The sequence below is a fragment of the Leopardus geoffroyi genome, chromosome A2, assembly GCF_018350155.1.
Source record: "Leopardus geoffroyi isolate Oge1 chromosome A2, O.geoffroyi_Oge1_pat1.0, whole genome shotgun sequence".
Classification (NCBI taxonomy): Eukaryota; Metazoa; Chordata; class Mammalia; order Carnivora; family Felidae; genus Leopardus; species Leopardus geoffroyi.
The window spans coordinates 114,223,086-114,235,302 of NC_059331.1; the positions used below are offsets into that span (position 1 = coordinate 114,223,086).

Genomic DNA, 12,217 nt, shown 5'->3' on the forward strand with positions numbered 1-12,217 from the left:
CTTCTGGACTCCTTTGTTTGGGATTTTATTCCTTTTTAATGAGTCACTGAGTTCTCTAAGTCTTATATCATGATCTTTTACCTTTATGTCTTTTTTTTTTCCTGCTTCATTATTCTCCATAATTTTATCTTCTGTATCACAGATTCTCTCCTCTGCTTCATCCATCCCTTGCTGTAGTGGCATACATTTGAGATTGCATCTCTGGTATAGCGTTTTTTAAATTTTGGCCTGACTAGATTGTATTTCTCTTATCTCCACAGAAAAGGATTCTCTGGTGTCTTCTATGCTTTTTTCAATCCCAGATATTATTCTTATTATTGTGGTTCTAAATTCTAGTTCACATATCTTACTTATATCTGTGTTAAGTCCTTGGCTGTCATTTCTTCCTGTTCTTTCTTTTGGGATGAATTCCTCCATTTTGTTATTTTGGATGAAGGGAAAAATTAATAAAATGAAAAATAAAAATTAAAAAATAAAAAAAAAAAAGGAAGCTAGATCCTAGGTCTGTTTTGGTTTGCTTGTTGAAAGAAACTTCATAGAATGTAGAAAAGGAAAGGAAAGGAAAAAAAAGGTAAGAAAAAACTTACAAAATAAAAAAAATTGTATAATAGAAAATGAAATAGAGTAATATATTAAAAAAAATTAAAAACGAAGTAAAAAAAATAAGTTTTCTTCTTTCTGTATTCAAGAAAGAGAAAGAAAAGAAAAAAGAAAACATTTTAAACCAAAACAGAAGCAAAGAAAATGAACAAATAAATGAACCTTTAGCAAACAGAATGAAAGCTGAATGAATTTACATCCAGTTTCCCTTAGAACTGAAACTATGAAGCGTTCTATAGTCCGTATACTGAACAGGTGGAGTGACTTGTGCTAGTCTTCTGCGGGATGTGCTTGGAGGGCACAGTTGGGTGGTGCTTAGCGTAAAGCCTCTGTTCTCCATCAGGGTCGCAGCATAGCTTACAGGGGTGGATCCGTGTGCGTCCTCACATGTGCGTGTGCAGGGGAAGTGGAAATGGCCTCACCCAGCTCCCTAGTCTCTGGTGCAAGAATTTGTATACTTTCACCAACCTGTGATTAAGTACCCCTCCTTGATCTCAGGCCTCCGTCCATTCCCCGCCTCTACCCTGTCCACGTCCAAGCTGTCCACCTGCCAGGCAGCACCCCCCTCCAGAGTTTTATGTCAGATGAGGTTGTGTTTCAAAACCCCACACTTCAGAGACCCCTGCTGCTTGGACCTATGCCAGCTCTCTGGGGGGAGGGGCTCGCTGATCAATGACTAGGTGTCAGCTTGCCCCAGAAAAGGTTCCTGCACAGTGGCAGAGGTTCAGAGATTATGGCAAATCACAACACACAGCTGGTGCCAGGTTTCATTGCACTCTGGCATCTTTGTCTCAATACCAGCAAACATGACTGCGTTCCAGGGTGTGCTGGGACCTTTGCCTGTGGGGAGGCTGTATGGCCTCTACCAAATCCACTCCAAGCAGGGGAACTGCTTCTCGCCGGGTGGCGCACAGACTCCTCAGACCCAGCTGCCTGCTTCTGGGGATTTGTTTTACTTCATTACCAGAGTACCACCAGGGACTGAACTTTGGAACTTCAGACTCTGCACTCCACTATTTGTAGAATCCTGGTGGTATTGAAACCCTCTACTTTCTCCCCATCATTGGTTTGGGAAACAGATTTCCTGTTAAGTCCCCTGTGTTTTCACTCTTTCTCTCCAACTACTTTTGGGGGGAGTGCTTTTCTTGCATGATCCCGATGTAGCACACTCTCCTCTTCTTTTTCTCTCTCTGTCCTCTCTCTGTGAACATGGCTCCCTACCTTCCGTGGCTTTTCTCTCCTCCAGTTCACCTCTTTGCACTGTGTACCTGCCAGGGTCTATGGCTCAAGTTAGGCAGATTGTTGCATTAATCCTCAGATCAATTTCTTAGGTGTTCAAAATGGTTTGGTGCTGCTCTAGCTGCATTGCAGGGATGAGACAAGCTTAGGGTCTCCATGCTGCTCCACCATCTTAACTCCTCTGGCTAGTTATTTCTTTATGTATTATATTGGTCTAAATCTTTAAAGAAATAATAATTGTGAATTACTGTTATCCATTTGGCTTATCAAGCTAAAGTGGAAGTGTGATTTGGTTCTTATAGTTAGTGTCTAGGTCCCATCCTTGGACGTTGCAATTTAAGATGTCTGGGAAAGGCCTAGGCTCCCACATTTTGAAAGCATTGCCCTGGTAATAATAACTATTGACTTAAAAACCATTGTAAAAAGAAAATCCCTAGCTTAAAAAGGGATCAAAGAAAGAACATAGGTAAAGAAAACACAGCAGAGGTACCGTAGTTCGTTAATCTATGTTGTATATATACGTATTGAATATGTAAGCATATTTAAATTATTTTAGTGCTCAGAAAAAGTTTGGAATTTTTCTTCTAAACCACAAAAAGTAGGAAAACATTTCCCAACTGAGACAAAATAAAACCCCCAATTAATTGAATTACTTTGTGTATAGTTTAAGAAGATGTATTGTAATGAAAAAGCATATCCCAGGTCTATTTGTTTTGAATGATGTTTTTTTTTTCTTAATGTTTTTTTCTGAGAGAGAGTGCAAGTAGGGGGAGGGGCAGAGAGCGAGGGAGACTCAGAGCTTGCAGCCTGCTTTGGGGCACAGAGCCCATCGTGGGGCTCAAACCCATGGCCCATGAGATCATGACCTGAGCCAAAGTCAGATGCTTAACTGAGCCACCCAGGCACCTTTGTTTTAAATGACATTTACGGAAACACGCTCGCGCTTTGACTAATTGCTCTGCAAAGCATGTGGCTCACAATTTCACAGTTTTATCTACAGCTTGTGACAGAAATACTCAAATTTAAAAGTAGTTGGCTTTGCCACGGAATCATAGAGTGAAAGTTTGAAACCATAACTGGTAAATTAGATATGCCAAATAACCAGAATTTTCCTCGTGCCTGTTATTTAGAAATAGTTGCTGATACTGGAGATTTAGAGAGTTTTCTAATGGGTCAGTGAATGTTATGCCCAATAAACTTCAAGTCTTCTGTCTGATTTCTAAAGCTCTTCATGAACTACCCTGCCTTTCTCAAAGCTAATCCCAGAGTGGCAGGTTTCCAGAAGCACTATACTTCTGGAGCCCTGAATGATAATATTGGTGTTGAGTTTTCTGGAGTGCCTGCTCTGCAATTTCATCTTCAACATTTTGTTTATGTATTTTTAAGTCTATTTATTTATTTTGAGAGAAAGCAGTTAAACGTGTGTGGGGGTGAGGGACGGAGAGAGGGAGAGTGAGAATCTCAAGCAGGCTCCACGCTGTCAGCACAGAGACTGACGTGGGGCTGGATCCCACAAATTGTGAGATCATGACCTGAGCTGAAATCAAGAGTCGGTTGCTTAACTGACTCCACCCAGAAAGCCCTCATCTTCACCATTTTAATCAAGTAGCAACTTTTGTGGCAGGTCTTCCCTAACACCTGTCCCTTCCAGAGCCAGGTGTATATCCTGTGTCTCCACATTACATCCTGAACATGCCTCCAATCACGGTAGTTCTTGTAGCAAAGGAACTAACCCATGAGATTATCCCCAGCAAAGACTGTTTCTTATTTTTCTGTTTTCCTAGCTTGACTTGTAGTCAGCGCAAAGCAGGAAAATGTAATAATACACTTTGGAAAGATTAGTTTTAACACAGAAAACAAAAGTAATTGTATTGTCAAAATAGACAAAAGGTGGAGTAATTGTTTTCTGAGCATTTCAGCTAATGGAAATTTTGTAGTGTAATGCTGGTACACCAGGCAGACGATCAGAAAAAATGAAAAGTGTTTAAAATAGTAGCTACTAGAAAGGAGTGGGAAAACAAGAAGAGGCTGCTAACTTCATTCACTCAACTCATTCTTATTAACGTCTGCCAGGCCCTGGGAATACAAAGATAATTCTTGAGGGTTTTCACATACATGGTGTCACACACATGATCCTCCCAACTCAGTGGGAGAGGGAGTTCCAAATAAGGTCCATCTGATTAATAAACATCTTTTTGACCATCAACCGGCATGCCACCCAGGGCTCGAGACGATTACTTTTGCTTCCATGTGATTCGTAAAAATTTTTTTCATTCATGTACCTGCCAGTGTGCTCAGTTTGCATTAGGAAAGTAGTTTGCTTACTTGACATGGTTGTGTTTGTTTTATGCCGTGTTTGAGTCATTGGGAACTTCCACAAATGTTTGATAAATAAGTAAATGAATGAACAAGCAGTGTAGTATTCGCACTTTGCAAGTATTTGCCTAATTGATGATGTCTAAATGGAATACTGATTTTTGTCCTCTCTTTGTAAATTTGATATTTACGAAATTGAGTGGTTTTGTGGCTGATTTTGTATGACAGGAAAATCTTTGAAGGAGTACACTGTCTGTAAATTGACTTCTTTTGGAAATGTTTCTCTTTAGATTTTAGTGCCCATTCTTTCTAATAGGAACAACCATAAATCCTGGTCCTGTTTTATTTCACAAGACATGGAGCACCACATAGAAGCCATGAAAAATAAAATGCATGTTTTTCGGGGCAAAATGTTGAGAAGAACTCTTCTACCAATTCCCACAATTGCAGGAAAAATTGACCTGGATCAGAAATACTCAGAGACGAAGTATGTAATGATATGGTATATATCAGATATTAAAGTGGAGAGCCTACATACCCAATTAACATAGAAGCTATTAGCACAAGAATTCTATCATTTTTTAAAAAAGGTTGTACAGAGCACCGTGTATATTATTTCCTTACTAAGTACACTTTTTAAAATTTTAAAGAGAGAGTGCAAGGAGGGGAGAGGGACAGAGGGAGAGACAGAATTTTAAAGCGGGCTCCATCCCATCCACGACCCTGGGATCATGACCTGAGCTGAAATCAAGAGTCAGATGCTCAACCAACTGAGTCACCCACATGCCCCACGAAGTACATCTCCTAAAAGCAGACTGCACAAAAAGCAGGCTGTAGCAATTGACATGATGTCAAGAGTATTTTTTTTTTAATGTTTATTCATTTTTGAAAGACAGCACAAGCAGGGGTGGTGCGGAGAGAGAGGGGGACACAGAATCCGAAGCAGGCTCCAGTCTCTGGGCTGTCAGCACAGAGCCTGATGCGGGGATCAAACTCACGAACCGCGAGATCATGACCTGAGTTGAAGTTAGATGCTTAACCGACTGAGCCATCCAGGCGTCCCTCAACAGTATTCTTTTAGCAATAATGGTTTAAGGTTATGATTATTTGTTTAACAATGTTTACATCACAACTAAAAGTGGGACTATAAAAATAAGGGATCTGATTCTGAAGCATTTATATTTGGAAAACTAGTTTATGGATACACCAGATATGATCTTAAGATCTGAGTGCTATCTTTATTTAGGTGAAACAATTGGTTTTTGAATTATTCTATTAATCATTTCAGTGTTTGTATGCTAGAGGCAAATGAAAGGACAGTACTCCATGCAATTGAGTCAGTGATTATTAAATGGTCACATCAGATCCAAGAAATCGTAGAAAAAGATTCCGTGCAGCCTTTGCTGAATTGTCTTCAGTCGAATCCTCAAACTGAACTGGATTTCTGGATGATGAGGAGAGAAAATCTGTCATGCATTTATGATCAAGTAAGTAGATAGCCCTACAAATTGCTTACAAATTGAATTAGGAAAGTCAGTTGTAGAATTTGGTTTCTACAGCAATGACTTCCAGTACCTTCAGAGGCTTAAAATACTGTTTTTGAATGACTTAATAGTCTATTCTCGTTTCTTGTTCCAAAGTTTTATATGATAAGCACTTTAGAAATGAATGCGGATTAAAAGTAAGTTTGCCATTTGGAGAATATTTTGGCAGCATTTAATAATTGGAAACACTGTGGCATAGGAGAGAGTCGTTCCCCAGGGAAATGTAAAGATGGTAAAATTTAGTTGATTGAACTGATGTAGGAAGGGGTAGGGTCTTGCCGAGTGGAGAGATGTGGCTTTGGAAGAGCTAACTTTGGTTCCTCTGCTGTTTGCCTTACATGTTCCTTGATTTAATATTCTGCAAACTAAGATGTTCATTTGCATTTCATGTGTCTCTCAGATTCTCTGAAACACAGCAGGAGATTTTATGTGGGAAGTTTAATATTTTACACTTAAAGGGTTAATTGACACTCTGTGAATACTCAAGAGCTGTAAATGTAAAGTAAAATTCAAGCTTAAGGAAAAATTGCTTTTAAAAATTATTTTCAACCTGAAGCCAGATGAGTCTTTTTTTTTTTTTTTGAATACTGTGGGTATTGTGCATGAGTAAAATACAAGTGTTTTATTACCAAATGTATCTATTTAGTCATTAATCTAGCTTGTATTAAATTTTCTTCAATTTAGCTTCAAGCTCCTATTGTCCTCAAAATGGCTAGGATCCTGCAAATCAAACAAAGCAGCTATTTGCCAACTTTGAAGGACATTTTCGTGGCTGTGAAAAATGGTAAGACTCTTGGTTTTTGGCCTGGCGTTGGTGTCCCTCATGATCTCATCCCGCCCTGCCTGACCAGCCTCATCTGCCCTTCTACCATTAACATGTTCATGAAATGATTTCACTTGGCTCTTGTAATGATAAATTCGTCCTCGTGAGTACTTTATTCTCTAGTTCTATTAAACTGTTTTTAGGGTATATTGTAGGTACCTACCAAATTGCCTCTAGATTGAAGTTTTAATGGGAATGTGTGTGTGTGTAGGGGAAAGACCTTTGCAGCGGGTAAATGAAAGCCCAACATGGCGGTTTCCTTGTCAAGAGCTGGGCTACGGTTAGTCCACTTATTCTTGAGTAGAGTCTGAATGTGCTTGGCATCTGTTGCTTATCTAGCTCAAAAATGCTCAAAGTTATCGAAGTTTGGGTGAAGATTAAATGTACAGAGGAAGAGGGTCTGCTGAATTTTGAACAGGTCCATGAACACTGATAAAAACCAGAAATGATAAAAAGGTATTCAGTGAAAAGTCTCCTCGTCCCCTCACTATCCAGTTTCAGCTCCTCCCAGGGGTCCCAGCCCCCTGGTTTTTTGATTTCTGTTCCTATTTCTTTAGGCCAATTCAAGTAAGTAGGCATAGACACGATACTGAGGTTTTCAGTGATGAAACTGTAAGATAATTGGACGAATAGCTTTTTTGGTTTCTAACATTAGGAAATTACTTTTTAATTTCTTCCTGTTAGAACTTTTGTAAGGTTAGGAAATACCTAAAATATACTTTGAAAATGTTTGGTTATTTCTTCAGTTTTGGTTTTTTGTTTTTTGTTTTTTTTTTTTTTAATCACATGGAAGCAAGAGTAATCTTCTCAAGCCCTGGGTGGCATGCGGGTTGATTCAAGTTTGATGGTCAAAAAGATGTTTATTAATCAGATGGACCTTTTCTGGAACTCCTTCTCCCATTGAGTTGGAAGCATCATGTGTGTGACACCATGTATGTGAAAACCCTCAAGAATTATCTTTGTATTCCCAGGGCCTGGCAGACATTAATAAGAATGAGTTGAGTGAATGAAGTTAGCAGCCTCTTCTTGTTTTCCCACTCCTTTCTAGTAGCTACTATTTTAAACACTTTTCATTTTTTCTGATCGTCTGCCTGGTGTACCAGCATTACTACAAAATTTCCATTAGCTGAAATGCTCAGAAAACAATTACTCCACCTTTTGTCTATTTTGACGATACAGTCTCTTTTGTTTCTAACTTGTCCAACATCCATTCAGTACATCTTAAATTAGCTGAGCCTCTGGTTTTCCTCAGCCAAACTGGCATATTAACACCTTCTTTGCAGAATTTTTTTGAGGATTAGAGCAATATTTCTCAACCTTGTCAGTGTTTATCGCCATTGACATTTTGGGTTCGATAATTGTTTGTCGTGGGAAGCTGTGCGTTCCTGTGTGTTTAGCAGCATCCCTGGCCTCCACCCACCTCCCCCTGGTGCAGCTGGGACAATTAAAAATGTCTCCAGACATTGCCAAGTGACCCCTGGGGGCAAAACCTTTCCTGGCTGAGAACCCTTGAATTGAGGATAAAATATACAGGATACAAAGTACTAGGCGCACAGTAAGTATGTTCTCAGTAAGTAGAAGCTGCTCGAATTTTTTTCTGTATTAGTAGAAGATGAACATTTTCCGTGGATAAAGCATCTACAGGAACAGATCACAGGGGTACTCAGGGCCTTATGAGTGCATGGGCTGGAGATTCAGACATAAACACTCTGAGTAGAACAAGTGGCTCAAAGCCATTGTCCGAGGTGGACAGCCCCCTCCCAAGGACATACTTGAGGCCTTTTAAAATCACCACTTGAGCTTGCCACATTTTAAAGGCACTTAGCTGTTAGATGCAATAATTTAATTTTGAAATTAACATGGGTAACAACATACTATTTTGAAAACATGAGTGGAACCGGTGAAGAAAAGAGTTCCTGGATGCTCTCTTCCTAGGTCTTTATCATTAGGGCAGATAAATTGGTTATATGTTAAGGGGAGTAATATAGGTGGGTGTATTCCTAATTCTCACAGTCAAAAAAAGTTGGCAGGGTTATTTGTTTGTCACCTCGGCCTGGACAGGAGTGTTTTGAGAGAACACCAGGAAATAAGAATTTACTGCCTTCCCTACCGTCATAAGTAAAGCCTGTTTTCAGTTAATCAAAGTTATTTGTAGTCTCAGGAACAAAATGCAGTCTGATGGAGATCCATTTATGGCACATTAAACTAATTTTTTTTTAAGCTCTACACCCACCATGGGGCTTGAACTCAGGATTCTGAGATTGATTTGCATGCTCTCCGAATGAGCCAGCCAGGAGCCCCTAAAATGACTAATTTTAATCAAGAGAAGATTTAGATTAGATTAGACAGTAATTGATAATATTTCTCTCCATATGTGTGTGTGTGTATGTATGTGTGTGTTTATTTATTTATATAGTACTTTTGAGAAATATTCCTTAGCCCTGCTTAACAGTTTTTAGATCTCCATTTTAAAGTGTAGAGTTGAATGACATTTAGTGCATTCACAACGTTGTACAAACTTCACCTCCCTCTAGTTCCAAAGTATTTTTTTTATTAAAAAAATTTTTTTAATGTTTATTTTTTGAGAGAGAGAGAGGAAAGGGAGAGCCTGTGAGCAGGGGAGGGGCAGAGAGAGAGGGACACACAGAATCCGAAGCAGGCTCCAGGCTCTGAGCTGTCAGCACAGAGCCTGACGTGGGGCTCAAATTCACCGACCATGAGATCATGACCTGAGCTGAAGTCGTATACTCAACCTACTGAGCCACCCAGGCACCCCCCCCCAAATATTTTTATCACCCATACTTAACAATTTTAGTTGTTATATTTTGAATAAAATTTCCCACTCATTGCCTGAGTTACTCTGGCAGAACACTGGGATGAGACAATTAAATTGTGTGGGGACCTACTAGTGGTAATTAACATTGTAGTGATGAGGCTTGTAACGTAAACCATAAAGTGACAGCAACTTTGGAGGCATGTTTTATGCCTGCAGTTTCATGGACTTGAGTAAATTACTTTAGATCAAAAGGTATTTTCCCACCGAGTATTGTGTTACTATTTACTTGAGCTGTGCAGGTATCTGCACCAGGGCTGTCCTGAGTGGCTGCTATACACGGACCATCTATGGGGCCTTCCAAACCCATAGTAGGTCATCTGTAGGATAATCAATATAAAACAGAGAGAGGGTCACATTTAAGTACAGCTCTGTTGTTTTGCTTTGTTTTCTTGTGAAGTGAATTTAGGAAAAAGACCACCCTCACATTCATGGTGATTTTCTTTCCTTTCAGCTCTCCTAGAAGCCCAGGATGTGGAGCTATTCCTGAGACCTCTGAGAAGACATGTTCAGTGTCTCCAGGAGACAGAATTTCCACAAATCCGTGTGCTCATTGCCCCATTATTTCATACCATCTGTCTGATCTGGAGTCATTCCAAGTTTTATAATACTCCTGCTCGGATTATAGTTTTATTGCAAGAGTTTTGCAATCTCTTCATTGACCAGGTGTGTAGTACTAAAAAATAGGAAGAAGAGGAATCATTGCCATGTGGTAGGTTTTATTCAGCCAGTGAAAAAAAATAGTCTAGAGTCAGAACACCATTTTCCTTTTGTTTTTCAGAAAAGACTTTTATGGTAGCAAAGGTTGGGTGACTTTTTATTCTAAATGGCAAAGAAGCTCTGGAAATCAGGTGCATTCAAAGGACAGTTTGTCATTGGATTTAATACCCTACCTTTTTTTTTTTAATTTTTTTTTTAATGTTTATTTATTTTTGAGACAGAGAGAGACAGAGCATGAATGGGGGAGGGGCAGAGAGAGAGGGAGACACAGAATCGGAAGCAGGCTCCAGGCTCTGAGCCATCAGCCCAGAGCCTGATGCGGGGCTTGAACTCACGAACCACGAGATCGTGACCTGAGCTGAAGTCGGACGCTCAACCGACTGAGCCACCCAGGCGCCCCTAATACCCTACCTTTGTTCAAGGAGAGTTATGGTGTCTTCTAAGAAAAGACAGATAGGCATAGTGCTTTCTTATAGCTTTCCCTTTGGTTTCCACAGGAACACTGACACACTTTTGGAAAATAAAGTAAGTTAAGAAAATCTGGCTGAAAAAACAGTAGTGAAGTTGTATTAAAAGTATTGATTCGTTATTGATGTTAAAAAATCCTTGCTTATAAATTTCTACTCTTCACTTGCAATATGTTTTTTTTTTTTAATTTTTTTATTTTAAAGAAAGGGCAGTGAGCAGGGGAGAGGGGCAGAGGGAGAGAGAGGGAATATTAAGCAGGCTCCATGCTCAACATGGAGCCTGATGTGGGGCTCCATCCCACAGGCCTGGGATCATGACTTGAGCCAAAATCAAGAGTCAGACACTCAACTGACTGAGCCACTCAGGCGCCCCACTTGTAAAAGGTTTTTTTTTTTTTAAATTAGACTTTCTGTGAACTTTCACTCTTTGTGGGTCCATAAAATCAGAGTATTACATAATTTAAGAGCTGAAAGATACTTGGAGGGTACGTAATCCAGTGGTTCTCGGTTAGGGTATGTCTTAGTCTGCTTGAGCGGACATAACAAAATACCACCGACTGGGTGGGTTTCTTTTCAGAAATTGTTTCCTCATAATTTTGGAAACTGGGGGCTCAGATAAAGGTACCATTATGATTATGTTCTGGTAAGAGGTATTTTTTTCCTGCCTTAAAACTTTTCTCTGTGTCCTCACATGGTGGAGAAAGAAAAAGCTCTCTTCTTCTGTTCTTACAAAGTCGCAGTCTTGTCAGATTTGGATCTTGCTCTTATGACTTCATCGAACTTTAATAACCTCCTTAAGGCCTATTTCTAGATGGTCACATTGGTGGTTAGGGCTTCATCCTAAGAATTTGAGTGAAGACAGTTCATACCATAGCAAGCTCGATAGCAGGTTGTCTAGCTGAACCACTAAGGAGTTTTTGTAAAACAAATGTCAGAGAATCAGAATCTGTATATATAGCTTAGATTTTGAGATGTTAAGAATGCTTTCCATGAAAAGCGGATTGCCTTCAGCTGCAACTGACAAACTGAAGCAAAATTTAAAAAAGTATGAATTCACGTGAACTGGAAAGTCTAAGAATGTAGTAGTTTTTGGAATAGCTTGTTTCAGAGGTGTCAGATAATAATTTCAAAGCTCCCTGCCATCCTTCATTTTGGTCCTTGTGTTTGCCTTTATTTTCATCACATGTTAAGTATGGTGGCTTTTAATAGTTCCAGAAGTGTATCCTTCTAGTAGAGGAACTTCCCTAAAAAGAGGCTCACTTTCTTGATTAATTCTGGTCCAGTGCATTCTAATTCTAATGGATTCTAATTGCTGGAGCAATCATTGTGGCAGGGGAGATAGGATACTTGGGAAAGTTCTGCATCACTTATTCAGAGGAGGATGGACAACTGTGATTGACCTAAATCCTTGATCTAGTCTAATGCCTCCTAGCTGCGTTGATGTTATGACTTGCATAGAAAATGAAAATACTTGGGTGGCTCAGTCAGTTAAGTGTCCAACTCTTGGTTTTGGCTCAGGTCACGATTTCACGGTTCATGAGTTTGAGCCCTATATCTGGCTCCACTCTGACAGTGAGGAGCCTGCTTTGAATTCTCTCTCTCTCCCTCTCTCTCTGCCCCTCCTCCACTTGCATGCGCACTCTCATGCATGTGTGCGTGCTCGCTCACTCTCAAA

The 12,217-nt window shown here is 39.8% G+C and overlaps 1 protein-coding gene across 1 annotated transcript in view; it reads left to right on the forward strand.

Moving 5' to 3' along the window:
* Positions 1–12,217, forward strand: part of DNAH11 (dynein axonemal heavy chain 11) — a 351,912-nt gene that overhangs the window by 13,616 nt on the left and 326,079 nt on the right. The window contains 4 exon segments of the mRNA XM_045495056.1: positions 4,446–4,642; positions 5,444–5,642; positions 6,384–6,483; positions 9,810–10,021. Coding sequence (XP_045351012.1) covers positions 4,446–4,642; positions 5,444–5,642; positions 6,384–6,483; positions 9,810–10,021 — 708 coding nt within the window.